We start from the raw sequence: 25,143 nt of genomic DNA, 5'->3' as shown, positions 1-25,143 counted from the left end.
CAGGCGGAGAAAAATGAACGCAAGAGCTTCCTGGACCGCTGGGACCCAGCTGCGGGCTGGCAAGCGGATTTACTCCAAAACCTCGATGAGCAGGAAAACACCTGTTCACACAGGCCATGTTTACGTCCCTGCCAGCAGGGGTCGGGAGACGCCTGAGGCCGCGAGGGAGGGACCGAGGGGAGGAAGGAGGAAAGGGATTTATAGGGCGCGACCCTCGCCAGAAGGCATTCCTTCACGTCTTCACTATTTATCGGTTCAGCTGCGCGGGCTTGGGAGCCAAGAACAGCTGGGAGGCAGAGCCGCGCCGCGCCGCGCCGTCCCGCTCAGACCACGCCTACCGCCCGTCCCGCCCTCCGCCTGGGCCCCGCCCCCGCTCGCGTCCCCGCGCCTGCGCGGCGCTCCCACGTGACGCGCCGAGGGCCCGCCCCGCGCGCCCGCCCCGCCCACGGGAGTGCGGCCTCCGCTTGCCGCGGCGCGAGGTGAGCGACGAGCGCGGGCCGGCGGAGATTCCCGCGCGGGGCGGGGGCAGGGGCCGGGCCGGGCGGGCGCGCGGGGCAGGCGTGGGGGTGGCTTGGGGCGCCGTCCGGCCGCAGGCGGGGCGGGGCGGGGACGGCGGCCTGGGGCTCTCCTGCGGCCTGACGTGGCGGCGGGCGGCGGGCGGGACCCCCGGGCGCGACTGGGCGGGAGCTGCGCGGCCGTGGGAACGCCGGCGTCCTGGCCCTGGACGGACGTGTCGCCTGCAGTCCGCGCGCGTCCTTCGGGGCCGCGACCCCAGCGCCGCGCGGGCGGCCCTGCAACAGGCGGTGGGTCGAGAGGCCGTCCCCCTGGCGCGACCTTGGACCTCGGCCCGCCCGGCTGGGCCCCTGCGCGCCGCCGGGACGGACCTGGACGGACCCCGAGGCCGCGCTGTCAGTGCGACGACTCGTCCCGGAGCGCCCGCTGCCGGTCCGCCTGCTCCCAATCCCGGCCCCGCCGCGGGGCGCCTCCTAGCCCTGCTCCGGCCTGCGAGCCCAGATGCTCCGGGGCGCATCCCAGCCCGCACTGGCGTAGGCCGCCCTCTGGGAAGTGGGACCCCCGTTCCCTTTGTTGCGGACCTGCTTGCTTCGTGCTGCCAAGGATTGGGCTTCGTGGAGGGCAGACAGTGTTTGGGGCTTTGCAGAGGACGGGGATGCCTACTCAGTAGATAGCGTTGAGTTGAACGTTCTGCAGAAATGTGTCCGGCTTTGTCATCCATGAGTTAAGGAAAATTCATTTTATGTCCTTCCCTTTGTACCTACTTGGGACCAGATGCCTTCCTGCTCCCTCTAAGGCTCTGAGCAGCACTGAACACAGACTTGCTTGTGAAGACCAGAATCAGGAATGTCATGGGGCCGGAGGGAGCTTAATCTATGGAAGGGCTTCATGGTAGAGCAACCCGTGGAAAATGAATAGGTGGTCGAGGGTGCCAGGGAGGCATAGGCAGGGATTACAAAGGATCTGCAGCATTTCACTTAACTTTTCATATTTTGAAAATTTGTCAATTACCAAAAGGAAGTTACACTGTGAAAGGCTGTTCTTTGTGTGTGAAGTCAGCAAAGATTGAAAAGGGAGCTATTGGTGTGCTAGACAGTGGTTGGAATCCAGTCTCACACTTTGCTGGTAGGAGAATAAATTGGTACAACCTCTAAGGAGGGTGACTTGGCAATAGCTGTTAAAATGTCAGCTATACATTCAGATTGAAATGATCCAGCAGCCTGTGTCTAGGAAATTTTCCTTAGATAACTGCTGCATATATGGCAAAGCTAAATGACTTTAAGTGCAAAAATGTTGGCAATAGCAAACAATTAGAGGAAACCCAGCTGTCTCTCTGAAAAGAACTGGTTAAATAAAATAGTTATCTATACCTTCGACTGAGGGGAGGATGTGAAATTATCATGTACAAAAGTTAATAAGGAGGGGAATGTAGTTTTAGAGATTTGCCTGCAAAAGCGTAGATGCCACCTGGAACAGCAGTGGGAAAGTAGTTTTTTCTGGGACAGGATCTGGTCGGGGGTCATAAGTGGGAGGCAAAGCTAAGTTTCATAATACAGTTTTTGTTTTACAGTAGAATCTGTTTTTCATATTTTTCCCCGTAATGGTTCAGTAGGAATTGAAGAACACATTGACAGGGGGATAATGGAGGGACATGAGTTGGGGAGGGCAGACGTTCACAGCCTGTGGCAGGTGCCTCGCTGGCAGGTGGTGCTGTGGCCAGGAGAGGGAGCAGCCGGGCCCCGCAGCTTGGTGCCCCCGACCCCGAGCAGCCAGCTGTCCACTGTCATTTCTGGTTGGTTCTAAGATGTGTTTGCAATAGTTGGTTTTACTAACTGGGTTTCTGAGGCCCCTTTTCAAATCTGTTTGCCTTTTTTGAACATACTGACTCAATCATTAGAAAGTATGCTTGAGTTTAAAGCACGATGCAGACAATCTCAAATGTACTTGACTCAGAATCTTGGTCAGAGAAGGCAGGGCTTAAAACCCTCCCCTCCACGGCCCCTTGGACCTGCTGTCAATTTTTGCATCCTTTCCTGTGTAGGGGAACGCAGTGTTCTCTCCCAGTAGCAGAGGGAGCACTAGTCTGTGCTGGTGCTTCTCTCTGGTCCTTTAGGAATTCTAGGATGTCCCAAGGGGCTGGGGGCTTGTATTTCGCTTTTCCCAGCTGAGCCTGATGACATGCGGGTTAGGCATGCAGTGAGTCTCTGCTGGGTAGGGGACCAACCGCAGGCGGTCTGTCTCCAGAACCCTTCTGTTCACGGGATGTGGAAGGAGATAAAATGGAGAGAAGAATCTTGGCAATGAAGGGACACCCATCAGGACGAAGAGGCCCCTGATTTGGACAGTGGTGGGAGGGGAGAGGGACTTAGCAGATTCGGGACCACAGGTGAGCGGAGAGAGGGACAGGAGCGAGCACGGTGACCTGCCGGTGCTGCCTCCCAGGCTCAGTCCCCTGCCATGTGCCCTGCCAGCTGACAGCCGCGGTGCTGAGGTCCGGAGTTGCGGTCAGGATGGCGGAGGAGCAGGAGTTCGCCCAGCTCTGCAAGTTGCCCACGCAGCCCTCCCACCCGCACTGCGTCAGCAACACCTACCGGAGCGCACAGCACTCACAGGCCCTGCTCCGGGGGCTGCTGGCTCTCCGGGACAGCGGCATCCTCTTCGACGTCGTCCTGGTGGTGGAGGGGAGACACATCGAGGCCCATCGCATCCTGCTGGCTGCGTCCTGTGATTACTTCCGGTGAGTCCGCACAATAAGGCCGTGAGTGGTGCCAGCTCTGCTAGGTGGACCTGTCAGCACTGACCTCCACCGGCCGGTGGGCTCACCCTGGGCTCCTCCCGCTGCTCACTGTGACAGGGGTCTCAGGGTATGTTTTTCTATCAGCTGTCCTAGCTCTAGGGCATGTCGTCTTTTCCCCTTTTCTTTCAAAGACAATGTGTTCAGCTTTACTTGTAATACTGCATTTTAGGAAATTAATTTTCTGCTGTAAGTTCAGTATGTCAGTGTGAAACAGATTTTCTTTCTACTTTGTTTCAGTCTGTTTAAGGCAGGATTATCTCTCTGCAACCCTGCAGATAAATCCTGGTGTTTCAGCTATAGGAAAGTTTTAAGAAGTCGAGTACATACGGAAACCAATTTTTAAAAATCCTTTTCTTAGAAGTATTGTAAGGGCTTTTGGAGCATTATGTAAATCCTTAAAATTCTTATCACCCACATCTTAAGAAATAAATCTACACTTTAATAAGACACTCTAAAGATATAAAACAATTTTTTTTGGTGGGGGAGATGTAATTAGGTTTAGTGGAGGGACTGGGGATTGAACCCAGGACCTGTGTATGTTAAGCACGCTCTCTACCAGTGAGCATACCCTCCCACTCCTGGTATAAAACAGCTTTGATAGCAGTTGCATTCTGTGCTAGGCCTACCCCATTGCTTTGCCACAGGAACAGAGTGGACAGACTTCATGAACCTAGTCAGTCTGTGCGCCGGCACAAACACGCAGCTTCATTTTATCAGTGAGGTTTTCCCATCTACTGATGAGAGAGTTACACTAACAGAACTGCCCACATTTAATGGGGAAACTTAAAAACAATACCTTCCCTTTTCTGGAAATGCTTACTTTGGTCCCAGAACAGTGACTTCTCTTGGCTCCTGCCCACTGAGGAGAACAGAGCGGAAGAGAACCAGTGACTGCCCCATCCTGTAGCTTTACTGCTGGGACAGAAGTGGAAAGGAACCTCACTTTTAAATGACGACCTAATAATGACAAATAACCTGACATTTTAACTCTGAGATTTTCTTCTACTGTACTCTGGTTTCCCATCATTTCATTAAAAAGCATTTCAAATCCACGGCAACGTTGAAAGAACAGTATCGTGACCACCTGGACACCACTTGTCACCATTTGGCCACATTTGCTTTCTCTGCCTTTGTAGCACACACCTTTTTTGGAAGACATTGTGACAGTTTATGCCTTAGTCGCCCCCCTACAGCATTTCTGTAATGGGCAGTAAGCCCACACAGCCCAGGGCACCTCTTGGGACCTCTGTGAGCGAGGCGGTGCTCAGTACCAAACATGTGCCGTCTCCGCAGCCTCGCGATGTGCACGGTTGCCCCTGTTTGCTCCCTTTCTTGGCCACCCATGTCCTAGTCACATCGTCTCACCCCTCGGAGTCCCGGCTTCCCACCCTCCTTGAGGGGCCCTTCTCCTGTGTGACTCAGCCCAGCATGGGGCACCTTGGGCAGAGCTGGTGGCACGAGTCCCCCCAGCGGCTGCTGGCAGGGCTGAGCAGAGCTCCGAGCCCGAGACCCTCTGTTTCAGCTCCCGTTCTGTTTGGTTGTTTTGTCTTCAAGTCTTGGTTGTACTTCTCACTTTTTTGTTCTAGGAACTGTTGAGCAAAACATTTCTTTATGGTTTAAGTGCTTCCTGTTCCCCAGGAGTTCATGGGGTGTGTGACCCAGTGGTCAGTGCCACCTTGGGGCAGACGTGTGCAGGGACAGCAGTGTCCCTTCCATGTGTGGGGGTTTCTGCCTGTACAGGCTTTGGGAAACAGGCAGGCCCGTGGGTGGGACAGGGCTGTGGGGAGGACTTGGGGCCAGAAGGTTCAGCACTGGGGTCCTCCCCACTCAGGGCCTCCTGGACGCACCCTTGAAGCCCTCGGGGGTCTCCTCTCCCCGCAGGCCATCCTGACACTGTCACACTGCCATTCCTCAGGGGCAGTGCGGGTGCCGCCTTTCCCTCGCTAATGTGGACAAGGGTGAAGGGGGCTGTGGGGGGTGCGCGGCCAGGCCCTGCAGTGGAGTCCTGAGCGGCCCGGTGCAGGGTCGGGTGGCAGCCCTCGTCTGCTGTGCAGGGTGCGGCCAGCACACAGGAGGCTGCAGCTCGTTGTGGGTGACAGGGTGAGGTGCTCAGGGGGACCCCCGCCTGCTGGGCCTTGTTCTTGGAAGGATGGCTGGTTCCAAGTTAGGAACCCTTTCTCTGATGTGAGGCATCTGTCAGCGCTCGGCAACCTGGCAGGTGGCCATCCAGACACATGGTGGGCGTGTGATAATGTCCAGTGTCATTCCTGCAGCTGAAGCCCTTTCTAAATAAGAAGAAATCTGAAAGCACCTCTGTACCCCTGCCCGCCCCACCTGCTGCGCCCGCGGTAGCTGGTCAGCCCTCTTCATCCGTTCTGTCTCCTGGTTTGGAATTCTCACACCCTCAAAGCTGAGACTCAGGGTGGTTTTGTTTTGTTCCCTGTGTTGCTAAAACCTCCAGAGTGTCCTCCTAGAACTGTTTTGTTTGTGGATGGCTGTCCAGTGTGTCCAGTCGTTTTATCTTTGAGGTGGGGGCTGAGGGGGTAGGAGTTAGGTTCTCCAATGTCGCCAGGTTTTGGGGGTTTTTTTAAATAAGCTTTGTTTACTTACTTACTGTTTGAATGGAGGTGCTGGGGGTTGAACCCAGGACCTTGTGCCTGCTAAGCACACACTCTATCACTGATCTATACCCTCCCAACCCTGGTTTTTTATTTTTTTAAGTTTTGGAGGTACTGGGGATTGAACCCAGGACCTTGTGCATGTTAAGTACACACTCTACTGCTGAGGTATACCCGCTGCCCTCCCCCCGCCCATTTTTTAAAAATATAAGTTTGGCGCAAATTGATCAAGCCATGAAACCCACCCTGAACTGATAATGAGACTGCTTTTCTTTTTTCCACCGTGCTGTGTGGGTCTTTATACATTTGGCTTTGGAAATATCATGGTGTTGGGACTTCGGGTCCTGACCTAGGCCCGGTGTGGGGACAGAACATCACAGAAGGCACAGACACAGTCTTTCTCCAGTTGGATGAGACACCTGGCCTCAGGCTTTGGGCGGGGGTTTGAGGGCTGGAACAAGCTGACACAGGAAATGCTGTCCCCACCTTAAGTCAGAGGCTGCTTGCTTGCTTTTGTGACATGTGGCTGTGACATCCTGGCGGTAGAGGGGGCCTTGTGCTCTGTGGTCAGTGTGCCTTCCCCTCACACGGTTGTTGCCCTGCTGGTGGGCACTTGGTGAACATCCTTTTTTTTTTAATTAATTTTGATTTTAAAAAACATAAAATTTATCCTCAACCATTTTTAAGTGTATGGCTCAGTAGTGTTAATTATGTTCACATTCTTGAGCATCCAATCTTCAGAACTTTCTCATCGTGTAAAACTGAAATGGTACCCACTAAGCATCCCCCACCCCCTCCTCCCCGCCCCTGGCAGCCCCCATTCCCCTCTGTCTCTATGAACTTGACTGCGCCAGGGGCCTCATATAAGTGGGGTCATGCAAAATTTGTCCTTTGGTGACTGCCTTCTTTCGGTTAGCACAGTGTCCCCAAGGTTCATCCGTGTTGTTGCCTCAGAATCCCCGTCCTTTGTAAGGCTCAGTGATACTCCGTTGTTTGTATGCGCTGCATTCTGCTTTTCCTTCATTGGTTGGTGGACTCTGGTTCTTCCCCCTCTTGGCTGTTGTGAATAATGCTGCCATGAATGTGGGTGTACAAATATCTCTTCGAGACCCTGCTTTCAGTTCTTGTGAGTATATACTTAGAAGTGGAATTATTGCATCATATGGCAATTCTGTTTTTAATTTTTTGAGAAATCTCCATACTATTTTCCAGAATAGCTGCAACAAATTCCATTCCCACCAGCAGCGCACAAAGGTTCCGTTTCTCCACATCCCACCAACACTTGCTGTTTTCTGCTTTTCTGATACTGGCCATCTTAATGGGTGTTGAGGTATGAACATTACTAAAAATCTTTTTCCAGCTTATGTTTTTATTTTGGCGTAATTTCAGAATTATCGAAAAGTGGTAAAAATATCATAAAATATTAAACATCCACTTTGGGTTAAGAGCAAAAAAAAAAAGAGGAATGGATATATGTTTTATTTTTCTTCTGGCCTTTTTTTCCTCCCTAACTGACTTTGAAAGATGTCAGTCCTACAGAAGAGATGAAAGACGGGTCCCCCTGTGCCTTGCGCCCAGGTCATCCGCTGTTTCCATTTTGCCATGTGTGTTCACTTCCGAGTAAGTTGTGAAATACGACAGTTTATCTTGAAATACGTCAGTGCACCTCTGAGAATAAGGATCTTCTCCAGAATATCTACGATACCATTATCAGTCTTAAGAAAATTTATAGTCATTCCATAATTTTTTCTGATATTAAGTTCATACTTGGATATTCTTAATTATCCGCAAAATGTCTTACATCTCCTCACTCCCCCCTCACTCAGGATCTGGTTAAGGTCTTCAAGATGTGTGGGTCCTTTCTTAAGATGATTAAACGCAGCTGAGTTGATCTGTCACCCGCTTCCTGCTCGGGGGTGATCAGCATGCCAGCATTGCGGTCCCCCCCTCTGCTGTCGGTGTGGTCGGGTCACACCCTGCAGGCACAGCACCACCAGCAGAGTGCAGGAGAGCCATCTGGACCTGGGAAAGCTCCCCGAGGGGCTGAGTGTGGAGTGACGTGCCTGCCCGAGTAGGTCTGTGGGGAGTTGGCCCTGCAAGACCGCCAGGAGACCCAGAGGCTGGCTTGGCCACAGGAAGGCCCACCACGCCCACGACACAGGTACCAGCTCTCCACCCCAGTCTAGGTGTGCAATGTGGTCCCAGTGAAAATGCCAAGAGGGTTCCCTGCACATAGTGGTTCTGAAGTCTAGACTTTAAAAGGCAAGCAAGGGCGAGGAGCTTGTTGAGCACCAGGTAACAAAAGTGGACTGGCTGCCCACACCATGAAGCTGCGGCGGCTGAAACGGCTGCGGTGCTCAGAGCCCAGAGCATTCTGGGAAAGGACGGGAAGCCTGGAAGCAGACACAGACTGTCCGGAACTTTGGAGTGAAGGTGCGTCCCCGGGCGCCATCTGGAAACAGGCAAAGCTGGACCCCTGCTTCACACCTGCCCCAAGATGAATTTCAGGTGGATTGACAATTTTAGTTGTGAAAGATGAAATGAAAAAACGAGAGGAAATGTTTTTAAGGACATCTCGGAAGGAGAGAGCCTTTCTAGGTTTGACACAAAATTCACAGGCAAAAAAGAAAACGGTAAGTTCTTATTCAAAGTCTGCAAACTTCTGCATGGCTGACAGCATCATAAACTCACAAGATTCAAGCTAAAGAAAGAAATTCAACTCATCCAGGAGGAAACAAGCTTCTTTAAATTGATGAGACAGAGTCCGACAGAAAACGGGCACAGCGTCTGGACTGTTTAGAAAAGAATGTCCAGACGGCTCCTAAGCCTGTGACAACAGACAGGTCCTGTCCAGTTGGTCACGCAGCTTCTCCCTCTCCTCGGGGTGGCTGGGCTGGAGTCTCTGGGTTCTGAGGGTGTGGAGCAGGCACCCGCCCCCAACCCCGGGGGCATCCGTGACTGCGGCGGCAGTGCTGTCCCAGCGTGAGTGTACAGACCCCTTCGTCCAGCACGTTCCATCCTGGAATGAATCCTTCCGTTCATACCAACAGAGTTCACAGGGCAGGACCGTCCATTGGGCAGATGATGGGAGGTGATGGTAACCCAGGTGGACCCCAGCATGAGGGGCTGAATCAGTGCGGTCACCTTGACAGAAGGGGGCGCTGTGTGTCCTGATTACAGCCCCTGCTAGGGTGTACTGTGGAGTCAAAGCCACAAGCAGAACTAGGCATGTGCCTGCCTCCCAGGATGGTGCCTCCCTGGGGAGGGGGACTGGTGGCCAGAGCAGAGGAAGAAGTGAGACTTTCACCCTTTCCTGTGTTTCATGTGTGTGTGTGTGTGACCTAGCCAGAATATAAACAATATAAAAATAGCCACTCTCCCATCATCTCCGTGTTGCTGTCTCATTTCAGCCCCGATGCCTCCCATAGCCGCCAGCCTCTTCCCTGCAGACACCTGACTAAGGTCACCATCTCCGCTGGGTGTCCCCTGGCACCCCGCACTGGCGGTGCCAGGATGGGACGCCTGCTGCCCTCTTGCACCCACTGCTCCCAAGTCTGGTCCGCACAGCTGCTGCACCACCCTCCAGCCGAGGGCCTGGATCCTCCGGTGCCCTCTCAGGTCCTTGCTGTGGGCCCGCCCTACCATCACTCTCCCCCTGCTCCCCTCCCCAGCCGGGCCCCCCTCAACCAGATTGCCCTGCCGCTGTCCTTCCCAGCATTTCCACAGCCTGAAATGCCTGTTTCCGCGTCTGCTGTCCTGTCTGGCATTAAGCTCCATGTACGTAGGAATCTCGTCACCTCCTTAGCTGCGGCTACACCAGCTCTGTGAGCGGTTCTGGCCCTTCAGTCCGTGCTGAGCTCGTGCGTTTCACTGTTTCCCGCTCATTCCCCCTTTCACAGCGTGCCCTGGGCTGCGATGGTCCAGGAGTCATGCTAATGGGTGCAGCGGGGAGCCAGCCTGATGTGGTCCCTGCCCCCAGCAGCTTGTGGGCATCTCCCGAGGGCTGACCCAGAGCACAAACCAGCGTCCGGTCCTCCCGCTCCTGCCCTGTGGGCCGCTGCTCTGTGGCAGGGCTGGTGTCCCCGTGGGTGTAACTCCACCTGTCCTGTCTTTGCAGGGGCATGTTTGCTGGGGGCTTGAAGGAGATGGAGCAGGAAGAGGTTCTGATCCATGGCGTGTCCTACAATGCCATGTGTCAGATCTTGCATTTCATATACACATCCGAGCTGGAGCTCAGCCTGAGCAACGTCCAGGAGACGCTGGTCGCCGCCTGCCAGCTTCAGGTGAGGCTCCCAGACTGAGCTGGCAAACCCAGGCCCAGGCGGGTCTCCCCGGTGCCGCTGGGCAGTGGTGCCAGGGCCTCTTTGTCACTGAACTTTGAGTGCTAGTTTTCCTACAGAATTAGGGAGCTTTCTGAGGCTCTGACAGTGTGACTTAGATTTCAGAAGATAGGGTGACTCTGGGGGGCCCCGCAGCCCCCTATGCCGTCACAGCGGCAAGTGGGCAGGTGGAGCTGAGCCAGGGTGGCCCTCATAGCTCAGAGCCCTGCTGTCTCCCGCGTAGCTCGCGGCAGCAGTGCTCTTAGGACACACGGGAGGGAGGTGAACTCTGTTCACCTCCAGCAGCCCGGCTGTGTTTTGGTTTATTTTGAACACACTGGGCTTCTATGCAATGTTGTTTTTAAAGCAGGTTTCACTTGGCATGTCAGCTCCAAGCCCGCAGGCCTGCCAGGTCATGTTTGTTCATATAGCCAATGCCTGTTGGTGGCCTGCCCCCAATGTGCTGTGCCTTTCATGCTGTCCCCAGGGCGTGGGTCTGAATCTTGGCCCCTGGGTCACCCCAAGTGAATGAGTTCCTTTCTCTGAGCCTCCACCGGAGGCCCTGCTGCTCAGACAACAGGGGCAAGACTCTGGACAGGACAGCCCCAGGGAGCAGGAGCTGCTCCAGGGCCCATTCAGGGCTGCTGGCTCTCACCTGCGGCCAGGGCCGGTGTTCAGGATCCTGGCCCATGAGAGATCGGGGTGGTATTTTAGGCAGAGGAGGCCAAGCAGAAGCACTGCTAAGGGAGGAGTGGATGGTCAGGTGAGACTTCCAGGACCTAAAAGAGCAGCGCGATAGGGACATTCCTGGCGGGGCAGACACACACCTAGCACTTTGAAGGCCTCCATCAGCCCTCATTGTCACCTGGCAAGCACCAAATGTCTTGAATCAGGAAAAATAAAAAGATTTTAAGCATTTATTAATAAGCTTGAAGTTCAGCTGACTTACTCTACACGTGATGATTTGTTTGTTGGTGGTCCTGGGTAGGGGAGGGAGTCCCATTGTGAAAAATTCTAAAATCCTGCAGAACTTAGCAATCCTGGGCAGCCTGCCCGGACCCTTCCCTGGCTTCCCTGTGCCTTGCTTTGGTCACCTAATCCCAGGCTGTGCTGACCCTGCGGCCCAGTCCTCAGCTCTCACCTGTGTGTGGTCCTTGCACCACCCTGCCCAGCCCTTCTGCATGCAGAGAAGGCCAGCTGGGTGCCCCACACTCTGGGGAGTCCAGTGGGCCTCCACCCAGGCAGGATGCCCTCCAGCTGCTCAGGAGGTCTGGGTCAGGTGCAGGGTGGGTGCCGGGTGTGGTCTCGGAGCACGCTGCAGGCAGTTCTGAGCGGGAGGTGGGTCAGGGCCTTCTCCTGGGGTGCCTGGTGGTTCGCTGGGCGTGCAGTTGTGGGGGTCGTGGCAGGAAAAAGGAGCTAGGTGTCTTCTAGAGGCCCCGGGAGAGCTTCGGGAGGGGCGGATGCGGTCCAGGTGCTGCTTCCTGTTGGGTTCCAGTGCTTTGGATCTAAAGGCGGCTGACGCTCGTCGGGGGTCCGCCCTGGGCCAGGTGGTTCCTCTCCACTTTATCCCTGTTTTGTGGATGAGAAAACTAAAGCTTGGAGCTGGGATTTAAGCCTTGTCAGGGTGTGGTGAGCCCCGGGTGTCCCCTGTGTGTCAGGGAGAAGGCAGCCAGCCTCCAGGGCAGAGAAGGGAAGGGTTGGGTGTGAGCTGGGCCAGTGGCAGAGGATGCCAGCCTGTGAGCACCGGGCCCGCCTCCGTGCTCTGCCTCAGGTCTGATGGGTCTTTTCTGTCCACAGATCCCGGAAATCATCCACTTCTGCTGTGACTTCCTCACACCCTGGGTGGATGAGGACAACATCCTGGACGTCTACCGGCTGGCCGAGCTCTTTGACCTGAGCCGCCTGACAGAGCAGCTGGATGCCTACATCCTCAAAAACTTCGTCGCCTTCTCACGGACTGACAAGTACCGCCAGCTGCCCCTGGAGAAGGTGTACTCGCTGCTGAGCAGCAACCGCCTGGAGGTGTCCTGCGAGACAGAGGTGTACGAGGGCGCACTGCTCTACCACTACCCGCCCGAGCAGGTGCAGGCTGACCGGCTCCCGCTGCATGAGCCCCCAAAGCTCCTGGAGACCGTGCGCTTCCCCCTCATGGAGGCCGAAGTCCTGCAGCGCCTGCATGACAGGCTGGACCCCAGCCCGCTGCGGGACACGGTGGCCGCTGCCCTCACCTACCACCGCAACGAGAGCCTACAGCCCAGCCTGCAGGGCCCACAGACTGAGCTGCGGTCAGACTTCCAGTGTGTCGTGGGCTTCGGGGGCATCCATTCCACACCGTCCACTGTCCTCAGTGACCAGGCCAAGTATCTGAACCCGCTGCTGGGCGAGTGGAAGCACTTCACTGCCTCCCTGGCACCCCGCATGTCCAACCAGGGCATCGCTGTGCTCAACAACTTTGTGTACCTGATCGGAGGCGACAACAACGTCCAGGGCTTCCGCGCTGAGTCCCGGTGCTGGAGGTAGGGCCCCTTCAGCCGGGCAGCACGGGCCCAGGTAGCAACCTGGGGAGCAGCTCCGGCCAGACATGGTCCCGTGGGCCGGGCAGTCAGCCTCTTGAATCAGCTGCAGCTGTTGTGTGGACCGAGGCCCTGGAAGGCGCAGCAGTGTGGTGCAGACGGCCCGAGCACCTACCCTGCTCCTGTCCCCTCCCCTCAGACCTGCTCACTGCAGCTCACCCCGGGGCTGGGTGGGGGCTGCTCTAGCCTGGGAAGGAGGGGACGGGCCCAGATCTCTCCACCTCACCCAGCCTCTACCCCCACACCCTCCTCCTGGCTTCCCTTCGCCTGTCTGCCTGACTCTGCTCTCCTGGCTCCAGAGGACCAGGACAGCGGCGGCCTGTGGGCCTGCTCCTCCAGCGCAGAGCAGAAGAGGTCTGCAGGCAGTACTGAGCCTCCTACTGAATTTCCCCCAGGCCCCCTGGGCCTGTCGTCAGCCGTGTGCTGAGCACGAGGTCCTGGGGGGGAGGCCGTGATCCCATAAATCCATTTCTCTGCCTAGAGCAAGGGAGGTAGGGCAGACCCCTCACTGCTTGGGTTTCTTAGGATTTGGCTCCTGTGGGAAGTTTCCAACCCCTATAAGCTGAAAGGTGGCAGCACAGAGAGAGATTGCCACCTGCTTCCGGCAGCTGTGAGCCAGGTGCCCACTGCCTTCACGTCCCTATCACATCTTGGGGCCAGGATTGGGTCCTGCGGTGGGGGTTGGTGAGACTTGGCCAGGTGGACTAGGGTGCAGAGCAACTGACAAGATGGTGGGCAGGCCCCAGGTCTTGTCTCTGTAGAGGGAAAGGTTCATCCATCTCCCAGTGGACTCAACACTGCCAGGTGGACCTTACTTTTATTTAAGAGTCTGGTCCTCTGCCCTTCCCTTTTCACAGGTAGGGTCAGGTTCTGTTTCAAGGCAGGCGGCATCACTCCAGTGCCCAAGGTCCTGTGTTCCTGGCCTGCAGTGGGTGCTGCGTGGGAATTAGCGGTGGTTGAGGGTGTCTCACTTGTGTTTGGGACAAAAGCTAAAGAAATCTTTTTTGGAGTTGATCTCTGTGGAAATAGAGCCCTGACCAGGAGGCTGCCGTTGTGCATGGCTGTTGAGCAGGCATGCCCAGCAGCTGATGCATGGGTGGAAGCTGGGCAGGGCGCCAGACAGATGCAGTTGGGGAGTGGGCTGTGGGCCTTGGGCTCATGAATCCTGGCCCCTTGGGGCTTGTGGTCACCTGTGTCCACTCAGCACCCCTGCCTTGTACCCAGCAGAGTGGCAACCTGGGGCCTGGAGAGTCGGGGAAGGGCAGTGGGAGGCCCCCAGGGAGGGCCCAGCTGAGGCAGGTGCTGGCTGCTGGAAGGTGGGGCTGGCCCTGGGCTTTCAGGAGCCTTGGCTGCGAGGCTCAGGTGTGAGGGTCCTGGTGTGAGCAGGGGCGTGGCTGGTGAGGGTGGGTGGGATGGGCGCTGTCCCGTGTAGTCCCGGGCAGGGTAGGTGAACAGCCATGGTGGGTGGGCAGCACCAGCAGTGTGAAAAGAGCATGCGCGAGGTGGTGGCTGGGCGCCCTGCAGCGGCTGAGGTTACCTGGGTTGAGAAGGTGAAGCCTTGTGAAGGCAGAAGGGGGCAGGGCTGGGGGGCATCTCCATGCCAGGTGCTTGGGCGTGAGGTTTTGTCACGCAGGTTGACAGGGAGAGGAGACTGCAGGGCTCTGATTTGGGACAGCTGTGTCCCCTTGAGAGGGGTGTGGAGGTTGCCCTGCCCCCGCCCCCGCCCCTGCCGCCCCTTAGCCCGGCGGGTTGTTCCTCCAGCCAGCCAGCCCCCTTCCTGGAGGCACCCACAGCCAGGAGGAGCTGCTGGGGAGCTGGGGGATGGGCCAGGACACTTAGGGGATGCCTTTGAAATGCCAGTGTGGGCAGGGCTGTGGCCTGGCCTGGCCTGGACCACACGTGAGGAAGTACCGGCTGGAGACGACTCTGTCCGTCCAGCCAAGAGGCCATAAACAGGGACACCATTGATGGAGGGCGGGGCTTTGGGGTCCTTAAGGTGAGACAGGTGAGACATGGCTGTAGGGACAGCCATGGGGCAGCTTGGAAGATAGACAGTTGGGGGCCTGGAAACTGCCCACGAAGTTACCCCTGGAAGAGCCTGGCGCCCTGGGCAGAACCCAGAAGGCTGCGTGCAGGGGACACACTTGCGCTTGAGCTCCAGCATCAGGAGCAGCTGGGGAGGGAGGGGCCGGGTTCCTGGGCACAGCAGGAGGTACGGGCCCGCTGAGCTAGCGCTTGCGTCCGTGATATGCTGGCCCCCTGTCCCCACCAGGTACGATCCAAGGCACAACCGCTGGTTCCAGATCCAGCCCCTGCAGCAGGAGCACGCCGACCTGTGTGTGTGTGTCGTGGGCAAGCACATCTACGCTGTGGCCGGCCGCGACTACCACAATGACCTGAGTGCCGTGGAGCGCTACGACCCTGCCACCAACTCCTGGGCTTATGTGGCCCCGCTCAAGAGGGAGGTGAGGGAGCCCCTCCCAGAGGCCTTCTCCACCCACATTCCGTTCCTCACCGAGCTGTGCAGGGCAAGCGGGAGGCCGGGAACCGGGCCCAGCGTCAGTCCACAGCCCTCCACATGTTCCATCCTGAGATTGGGGCGGGGGCTCCTGAGGTTAACCCAGCACCTGGGGAGAGACCCCATCCCCCAGGTTCCACCCCTTCTGGCTTTGCCACCTGGGCCCCAGGCAGCTGCTTTAAGCCTGCAGTGTCCCCCGTCTGTCCCTCAGCACGTGAGGTGAGCTGGGACGCGTCCAGAGATGTTAAACCAGAGGGACGCCGAGAGGCCTCCGACCTCCCCCACAGGCCCCTGGAGGGTGGGGCCTTCGAGAAGCCAGAAACACTTCAGAGGTTGTATTTTTCAGGTTTTTAAGAAGGAATTATGTGCCTCGTGCATAATACTTTGGCTTGTTCCAGTTTGAAGATGTTTAAAATGTGCTCACCGCACCCAGTCAGTGCTCTGGGGAGGCGCCCTCTCACCTTCTGGACTCAGGGTGCGGGTCCCTGGCCCCCAGACCAAACCAGACACGAGATCCCAGGGCATGAGGGGGTCTCGCGGGTTCCCATGTGCATCCCAGGCCTCAGCCTCAGCCAGGGGCTGGAGCACTGCTGGGCATCCTGAGCGCCCCAGGCTCTACCACGCTGGCCTGGCCAGGGACCTGGTCAGGAGCTCCTGCCTTGTCTCTCACCTGAACTCCTGTCTCTCTCCCCTCCCCTCCCCCCAACCTTCCCCCCTCCTCTCCCGCCCCTCCCCCAGCCTGGGGGCCTCTGACAGGCCAACTCCTCCCTACACCCACAGGGTTTACCAGGCCAGGGGTTCCCACTGCCAGTCCTCCCAGCCAGGGAAGGCCCACCTGCCCCTTGGTCCTCAGCCTCTGGGGAGGAAGCCCCTCTGGAGGATAATTCCAACCCATTCTTGGGCAAGGGGCAGGTTTTTCTTGGAGAAAACGGGGGTCCTTGAGACCTGGTGGCTGTGGGCTCCATCCAGGCAGGGAGGGGGGCGGGGTGGGGCTCAGGGGCTCTTTGTCCAGGGTTGAGGGCGAGGTGGGGAGGCTGCACTGCTCAGAGTGGCCACAGAGGGGCAGCCTCGGCCTGCAGCTGGCTGCTCCCTGGTGTCCAGGTTCCTTTCTGTCCGTCCTTGGTGCAGCAGCCCTGTGTTAAGCACCTACCATGTACCAAGTCCTAGGGATCCAGTGGTGATAAAAAGTGGCTCAGGTCCCCCCATGCTCTTTACAGCCTAGCAGAGAGACCATTCAGCCACTAAACAGATCAGTGCAGGGGGTGCCGTTGAGGGACTTGCAGGCTGAGCTGAGTGGTGCTTGGGGAGCAGCTAGGGCCAGATGGATTGGACGGACTGACTGGGGACAATTGTCAAGGAGCTGCCAGTGAAACCGTTCCACAGGGCACCGCAGCCGTTGGGAGAGCAAGGACAGACCTTCCAGGCCAGGAGAGGCTTCCAGTTTATCCTGAGGAAGGGGAAATATGGCGGGAGTGGGTGCTCATGAAGAGAAGGGGTTTCAGGAAACAGGCCCCAGGCCCTCGGGTGGTCCAGGCAGAGGTGATGAGGGCCTGTGCTGTGGCGGGGGGCTGTCAGGAGAAGGGCGGGGTCAACCTGCAGCCTGGGGTCAGCCGCCCCAGAGCTCCACTTGCAGGACACACGAAAGTGCTTGGGACTCCAACGATGAGGGGGGCAATGGAGGCTCAATCAGAAGGCAGGTTAAGTGGATGTTTGAGGATCATGGAGGAAAACTTAACATGACACGGCCTGGCTCAGGACCGGCAGCCAGGGACGCCAGGCCAGGGAGAAGTGACAGGCAGCCCCAGGAGGAGAGGCACAGGCCAAGACAGGACGAAATGGAGACAGGCTCTCAGCCACCAAGGTAGGGTGCAGGGAGGGGAGGGATGTGGTGCCACCCGGCCCGAGTCAGAGGCCCCAGGGTGGGCGGGAGGAGCACGGTGAGTTCGAGTCCGACCACGAACCTGGGAGCCACGCCCGAGGGACATGAAGCCCCGGTCAGCCCGCCGAGGGGGTTGGGCCGGGCACAGAGGACACAGGAAGGCACGAGGCAGCGGGGCCACAGCAGGCACAGGCCCACTGGACAGTCCCGACAGCCGGGTCCCCGTGGCCTGCTGAGAACACCAGGCAGTGCCCTGGGCTCCGAGATGCTGACTGGGGACACTCACCACAGCGATCACCGGGATGAGGACGCCCAGGTTCCCCGCGCTGCTGGAGGCCTGGAAGAGAGCAGGACAGGGTCACAGGCGGGCGTGTGCGTCCGCACGAGAAGGCCGCCCGGCGCACAGTTACGAGAACTGGACGCCTTCCTCTGAAAGAAACGACGAGCCGGGCGTGTAGCGGCAGGGACAGAACGCCCAGCAGCGGGTGACGGCACAGACCCGGCACCTCTGCGTGGACGCCGCATGCGTCTCCTGGGAAGGCGCCCACCGCCGGCGGTAAGCGGAAGAAGACGGCCTGAGCGTCCGCTCCCACACAGAACCCACCACGCGAAACAGAGACGTTTACGCTAAACGTCTAGGAGGAAGTCTGCAAAGATGTTAACGATGATCATACCTGAGGGGAGCGATTTGGGTGCTTTTCACTTTATCGTTTATACGTTTCTGTACCTTTCCTACAACATACACAGATGTTTTCCAAGTTTAGGGAAATCTGATGGCTACTTAAAAATCGCTAAGTAAACCGTAGTCCAGACACACAGATGTGGCCACGCAGGGCTGAGATGGGATGGGAGGTACAGAGAGTGGCAGAGGGAGTGGCCCTGGGGCCCAGAGGTGTCCTTGACCCAGCTCCATGTTAATAGGTGGGAAGATTTGAAGATGTACATTTTTCTCAAATGGATATGTTTGACTCAGTTGCTATCCCAGTAAGAGTTTTTGGAGACGGAGGAGGGATTCTAGAATTTATGCAGAAAAGCAGAGGATCTAGAACACCTCAGATACTTCTGGAAAACCATAGAGTAGGAGGGCTCCGTCTACCTGGTTTTAAGACTTGCTGGATACAGTCATTATGACCATGGTCTTGCGGGGGACAGACAGGGAGGTCAGTGGACCAGAGTGGAGAGCCCATAATCAGACCCGTGCAACTCACCCACTGACTTTTGACAGAGACACAAAAGCAATTGAACGGAGGACGGTCTTCCCACAGACAGTACCCGAGCAGCTGGACGTCTGCAGGCAAGAAAGTGAACGTCCACCCAAGTCTGACGCGTTGTACAAAAAAGTAACTCACTGTAGCTTTCAGACTTCATGTAAAGCTAACTAGCGTTTAGGGGAAAAAAGAGGGAATTGCCTGCATCCAGGGCTCGGCAGTGTGTGCTTCAGCTTGACCCCCAGAGCTCAAGCCATAAAGAGAAGAAATGGTAAGTTGGACTTCATCAAAACTGCACACCAAAGAAGCCTCAAAACTCGTCAGTAAACACACACCTAGAAAAGGCAGCAAAAGACTTGCGGAGACATTTCCACGGTGAGGGTGCAGCCACGGCCCGGATACTCAGGGATGTGCGCCGTCACTGGCCAAATGAAAAAGCCACAGTGTGGACACCACCCGTTGGAACGACTGAACTGAGAAACGTGACGGTGTCCACTGCTGGTGGGGACACAGAGGGACCAGACGGCGGACACAGTGCTGGTGTGGGCATGAGTGGTGCAGCCTCGCCGGGAGAGAGCCTGGCAGCAACTCTAAAAAGTTTACTTTCACAGACAGCAAGGACTTTGCACAGTGCAGGGAACTCTACAACAGCTCATAATAACCTAGAATGAAAAAGAATGTGAGAAAGAATATACGTATGTATAACTGGATCGCTGTGCTCCACACCAGAACAAACACGACACTAAATCAGCTCCACTTTGATAAAAATAAGGAAGGAAATAAAAAGCTAACTTTCAGCTACCACGTGACTCAGCCGTCCTGGGCATTTACCCCCAAGAGACAAAACTCTCTGTGCACAAACACAGCGGATTTACTGGGAACAGCCAGAAACCAGGAACTCCTCAGCTGTCCTCCCACAGTGAGGGGCTGACCAGGCTGGCAGGGACACAGGTGGGGACCACCGGTCACAGTAAGGAACCCAGGATGCACATGTCCACGTGGACGAGCCTGGGTGGTGCAGACACCTGTCTCCAAAGGTCACGCAGCACGTGAGTCTGTCTGTGTAACACTCGAGGACGACATGGAAGACGGCTGGCGGTGGCCAGGGACGAGGGCAGGGGTGATGGCAAATGGCAACATGGAGGCTTCTCATGGAGACAGGTGTCCTGTGCCCTGACTGGGTCGAGGTCAGCTGAGGTGACACTGTGCTGAATTACACACGCTCTTACCGCTGGGCTGGGGAGTCGAGGTGAAGGACACATGGGGTCTGTTACTTCTTCCTGCTACTTGTGAACCTACACTCACCGCAGGATGAAAACTTTAAGTAGAAAAGCAGCCGCAGGGAGAGGGTATATAGCTCAGTGGCAAAGTGCATGCCTAGCATGCATGAGGTCTTGGGTTCGAAACCCCAGTCCCTCTGATAAATAAATAAACCCAATTACCTCCCTCCACCCCCAAATTCTTTTTTTCAAAAAAATTGAAACAAAAATTTAAAAAGCCTCCCCAGATCCCCAGCCCTGATGGGAGAAGACTAACATTCCCCTGGTGTGTGTCCTGCCCCCTGCTCTGTCCCCTGCCCTCCACCCTTTCCCCTCTCCAGCCCCTGGCTGTGCCACCCTCTGCCTGGGTAACAGGCCTGGAGCCTCCACGCCCCTAGCACCCGGCCACAGCGGGAGGGCCTGGCTGGCTGTGAGTGAGTGGCTCTGAGAGAGGAGGGCTAGGGTGGTAGGGGCTGACTGGGCAGCCAGGAGGTGCTCCCTGTCCCCGTGCAGTGAGTGGAGGATCCAGATCCCTCCCATCCCCACTCCACATACCCGTAACTAAAGATCCTTCTTCCGTTTTACATCTCCCTTTGTGCTCACCAAGTCATTGGGAGTTACGTGCAAACAAGAAAAGATTTTGGAAGTGGGGTCAGCAGGCTTGGAGGACTGGCTGGCCTTCGGGAGCTGGGGAGAGGTGGTGGCCCCTGGGCGTGGGTCCAGGGTTGGACTCCCTGAAGACGATGCTTTGATTTTCTTTGGGTACCCCAAGCAGATGTCTCCTTCGGGAGCAGAGAAGAGTCAGATTCTGTTCTTCCCCTTGTGGGAGCTCAGTGTCATCTCCGGGTGCTGGAGTTGTCCCCCACTGGGCAGAGGTGGGGTGGGTGGCCGTCACTGCCCGTCTGGTGAGGGTCCAGGGAGCGTTCCTGTCAGGATGTGGGGGGTGGTGGGTGCAGTGGCCTGGGCGCCGTCCTCTCCCCGCAGGTGTACGCCCACGCAGGTGCTGCTCTGGCCGGGAAGATGTACATCACCTGCGGTCGCCGCGGGGAGGACTACCTGAGAGAGACGCACTGCTACGACCCGGGCAGCGACACCTGGTGCAGCCTGGCCGATGGGCCGGTGCGGAGGGCATGGCATGGCATGGCTACTCTCCTGGACAAGCTGTACGTGGTCGGGGGCAGCAACAATGACGCGGGCTACAGGAGGGACGTTCATCAGGTGAGCAGCACCGCCCACCCGGCTGCGCTCCCATCCCGTCCACTGGCTCCTGGCCAACAAGTAACTGCCACATGGGTTTTTCCTTCAGTAGACTTTATTTCTCAGAGCAGTTTCAGGTTCACAGCCAGACTGAGCAGGAAGTGCCAAGATTTCCCGTATGCCCGCCCCCCAGCACCCCCACCAGATGGTGTAAGCATTGTGATGGATGAACCTACCTTGGCACATGGTCCCCCAGAGTCCAGAGCTCACGTTAGGGTCTCCCCCGGCAGCACAGGCTAAATGGACGTGTCCACCATCAGCGCCACGCAGAGCAGCTCTGCTTGCCTGTATTATTATTAGACTAATTGTCAAGTTACTGTAACCCAAGGCAGAGCTTTCACAAGTGGAGACGGGTGAAGAAAACCACCTGTAATCTGGCCGTGTGCCACAGGTTCCATTCCTCCTCCCTGTGCATGGTTCCCCCTGTTGTCTCAGCGTCATTCTGTTCTTGTGGGGTGTGTTGTCCAGTTTAACACTGTCTCCATAGCCACCCCACCTGGATTTCAGTTTCTTGTGGTTGTGGGACTCAGCCCCGAGTCCCTTCTCAGCTTCTGGAAGCCTCCACGTTCCCTGGCTCAGGGCCCTTCCTCTGCTGAGCCGGCAGCGGCAGCTTGTCCTCCCTGCCCCACCCCGGCACACCTTCCCTTTTGTTTCAGGGGCTTGTGCAGCCAGTGGGTCCACCCCCTACCACCCATGCTGACTCCCCCACCCCACGTGCACCCCCTGCTCAGTCTGCAGGGCCCCTTTTCTGCATAAAGTAGAAGGTCCCAGGGAGCCGGGCACAGGCACCTCCCTCCGTAGCCAGAAAGCCAGGGGTGGTAGCCTCCGAGTTGACAGCCGGCCTCCATGTGGCTCTTGGGAATCTTGCATGTTGCGATCCTGGCTGGGCAGCCAAACGCACGGTCTTAGACGCCTCGGTGCGCCTCCGCCAGCGTGGGGCCTGTGCTTTGTCCCCTGCCTCCCTGTTGCTGCTGGTTAACGGCTGACAGTTTGTCTCTGACATTTTATTTTGCATTTCTTGGCTTATTAGTAGGTTGGACGTTTCTCGTGTATTTGTTCACTGTATGGGGTCAATTTGAAGACAGGAAAATGTGGATGGTCATCATTAGTCAGCAAGCACCTGTTTACCATTTTACCTGCACCTCCCTTCGTGGGGTGCAAATCTTCAACTTCATTGGGGGTGGGGCGGGAGGAATGAGCCGGGTCCCCCAGCAGAAGAGATACCTGCATGCCTGACAGGCCACAGGCTGGTGGAGGGGCTGGGCCCAAGCCTTTCCTCCTTCCTCCAGGGGTGCATTTGCCCACGGCCCCACTGTGTCTCTCAGCCTCCTGGGAACCCAGTGCCTGGCTTGAGCAGGCTTCACTCCCGCCTTGCTTTGCAGGTGGCCTGCTACAGCTGCACGTCCGGACAGTGGTCATCCGTCTGCCCGCTCCCGGCGGGGCACGGGGAGCCCGGCATCGCTGTTCTGGACAACAGGATCTACGTGCTGGGCGGCCGCTCGCACAACCGGGGCAGCCGCACGGGCTACGTGCACATCTACGATGTGGAGAAGGACTGCTGGGAGGAGGGGCCCCAGCTGGACAACTCCATCTCGGGCCTGGCGGCCTGCGTGCTCACCCTGCCCCGGTCCCTGCTCCTTGAGCCACCCCGAGGGACCCCTGACCGCAGCCAGGCCGACCCGGACTTCGCCTCCGAGGTGATGAGTGTGTCTGACTGGGAGGAGTTCGACAACTCCAGCGAGGATTAGGGTCCCGGGCTGGTGTCGGGGGGAAGGGTGATGGGAGCCCCCAGGGGGCAGTGGGGCCTGGCTGAGCACTTGACCCCAGGGTGGCGCTCACCCCAACCCCAGGCTCCATGGGCTCGAGGCTCCTGCCACCCTTCCTTCTTACTGCCCATCAGCAGGTATTTTTGGGGCTCTGCAGGTCTGGGGCTGTGGATTACCCTAGGGTGGGGCCCTCTCCTCACCAGGAAGGGGCGTGCTGCCTCCAGCTGTTCTGGCCTCCCCGCTCCCTGGTCCTGGTCCCTGCTGGGCTGAGAAGGCACTCTTCTCCCAAGGGACCTAGGGACTGGCCCCTGGCAAGGGGCCTGAGGCACATCTCACCCCTCCTGTAGTCAGGAGGCAGCAGCTGGGGGCTGGAGGGATGGCACGTTCCCAGGGACCTGAGGGGGCAGAGAAAAGTCACTTTGCCAAAATTTGGTTTTAGTGAGAAGATCCCCTCTGGCTGGGCTTTTCTGACCCTGTGTTGTTGATAAATGAAATAAATCATCTGACCCCAGGTGTGCACTGCTTTCCTTTGGCCCCGGCCTCACTTCCTTTCACAGCCTGTTCCAGGCTACAGCCTCAGGAGCCTGGTTTCCAGTCAGAGCTGCTGGAAGCAGTGGGAGGCTGAGAGCTGGCCCCCAGGCTAGAGGCATCCCCAGGACACCCACCCGCCCTGGTGACAGGGTAAGCCCTTTCACTGGTGAAGATCTCTCTGAACTTTGGGGATGGAGAGAGAGACACTTCCTGATAGCCCCACCTGGGCCCGGGCCTGCCCACCTCCTGGATCTGAGTGCATGGTGGGTAGGGGGACCTGCATTTCCTTCAGGTGACTCTCAAGGCCCTTGCTCCTGCAGTGGGTGGGATCCTCGGGCAGGTAGGCTGGGGTCCTGCACAGCCCAGCCTCCACCTGAACACTCTCCCTTCCTGTTGGCCACAGTCCTGCAGACAGTTGTGACCCTGCAGGCTCATGGACTGTGCATAGGGTGAACCCCCAGGGCTCTGTCCTCTCCTGGTGCCTGGGATGATGGGGTCTTCTCTGTCCGTGTTCTTGCCCAGAGCCTGCTGTGCTGGCACCTTGTAGTGGAGTGGGGGGCAGGGGGGTGACGTGTGCTCTCATGGGAGGAAGGGCACAGGGGTGCAGACAGCTGGCTGCTCTGGGCTCTTGTGGGGGCACCCCAAAGTCTGGGGTGTGGGGGTGGGGCAGTTGCTATCTCAGGGCCCAGTTACCCCCAAGGAAACAGCCCTGCTCCCAATCGCCATGTGACATCGTACACTTCCCTCCGGAAGGCCATCCTGGCCAGAAATGGCCCAGGCTCCTGGCTCCCACGGTTGGCCCGCATGCCGGTCACTCGTACGGATGCCCAAGAACCCTCAGCTCCCCCATCCCGGTGTTCACCTGGCACCAGGCCAGGCACACGGATGATCATTCACTCCACCTGTACTTCTCCAGCTCCTGGTTGGTGTTACATGGCGGCAGGTACAGACGTGGGCACTGCCCTCAACACCCAAACTCGCCATCAAGTACAAGGTGTCTGGGATGGGACATGTGCAGGGAGCTGTGGGTCTGAAACAAGGCTGGGGACGGTCCTGTCAGTCTTGCGGGCAGTGGGGCAGCCAGACATGGGTGGTACACGGATCGGGGTAGAAGGGCTTTGAGACATTCTGGAAGTCCAGGTGCCACCCTTCACAGAGATGGCACTTTGGGGGCAGGAAGCAGTTCTGGGGGAAGGGGAGGAAGGTGATGGAGTTTTAGGTGCCTCTTCCTCAACCCAGTCCATCTGGGCTGCAACCCTCAAGCTGGGAGGTGGGCAGACTGCAGTCACATGGATCTCTGTCGGTGGCAGCCAACAGGGTTCTGTGGAAGGGGCCCCAGTGCTGGGAGGGCACTGCTGAGGTCAGGGCCATGCCCAGGCACGGCTGCCCGGAAGTGGTTGGCCTGTTTCCTGGTCCCAGAGGAGTGTGTGCAGTCACAACCACATGGGTGCCCTTCCCCTGCCAAGCCCAACCCTGACAGTTGGCTCCCTCCTGCACTGCATGGCTGAGTGAGGGGCTCCAACCTCCGCAGCTCCCAGCCTGCTCCTTCCCAGCTAGCCTTCCACCAGCCTGTTGATGCCCATGGCCTTGGTTCTTTCACTGGCCCTTATCCCAAGTCCCCTCCTCCAGTCCCACCTTCCCTGACCCCTACCCCTGCATAACTGAGAGGGCCTGGGCTCTCCCCTCTTCAGGGAGGTGTGTGCAGCCTGCTCCCCAGGAGAAGCCGGATGTCTTCTCTGCTTAGGCCCTTCTGCCAGCTCTCAAGTCCTTAGAAGAGCAGTATCTTGGCCAAGACCTGGCCACCCCCTTTTTGTTCCATCTCTAGGCCTGCCCCTCTCCCTGCTCCAAGGGGATTGGGTCGGCTCCCTCCACTTCCCAAGCCCAGGGTTCCTCTTCCTCCCTGTC

General features: G+C 57.6%; 1 protein-coding gene across 2 annotated transcripts; it reads left to right on the top strand.

Annotated features, from left to right (window-relative positions):
• The first annotated feature begins 420 nt into the window (after nucleotides 1–420).
• On the top strand, nucleotides 421–23,218 carry KLHL22 (kelch like family member 22). Of its 2 annotated transcripts, none has more exons than XM_072952839.1 (7): nucleotides 421–479; nucleotides 2,985–3,250; nucleotides 10,046–10,211; nucleotides 12,045–12,763; nucleotides 15,093–15,285; nucleotides 20,669–20,902; nucleotides 22,324–23,218. In XM_072952839.1, exons 2-7 carry the CDS (start codon nucleotides 3,024–3,026, stop codon nucleotides 22,687–22,689), a joined length of 1,905 nt encoding a protein of 634 aa, XP_072808940.1. In that variant the 5' UTR covers nucleotides 421–479; nucleotides 2,985–3,023; the 3' UTR covers nucleotides 22,690–23,218. The 2 variants fall into 2 exon arrangements, with proteins under 2 accessions (XP_072808940.1, XP_006219132.2); XM_006219070.4 differs by lacking the exon at nucleotides 421–479 and adding an exon at nucleotides 838–2,305.
• The last annotated feature ends 1,925 nt before the right edge of the window (nucleotides 23,219–25,143 follow it).

The sequence above is a fragment of the Vicugna pacos genome, chromosome 32 (genome assembly GCF_048564905.1).
Source record: "Vicugna pacos chromosome 32, VicPac4, whole genome shotgun sequence".
In the NCBI taxonomy this organism is placed as follows: Eukaryota; Metazoa; Chordata; class Mammalia; order Artiodactyla; family Camelidae; genus Vicugna; species Vicugna pacos.
This window is presented reverse-complemented; position numbering and strand designations above follow the sequence as displayed.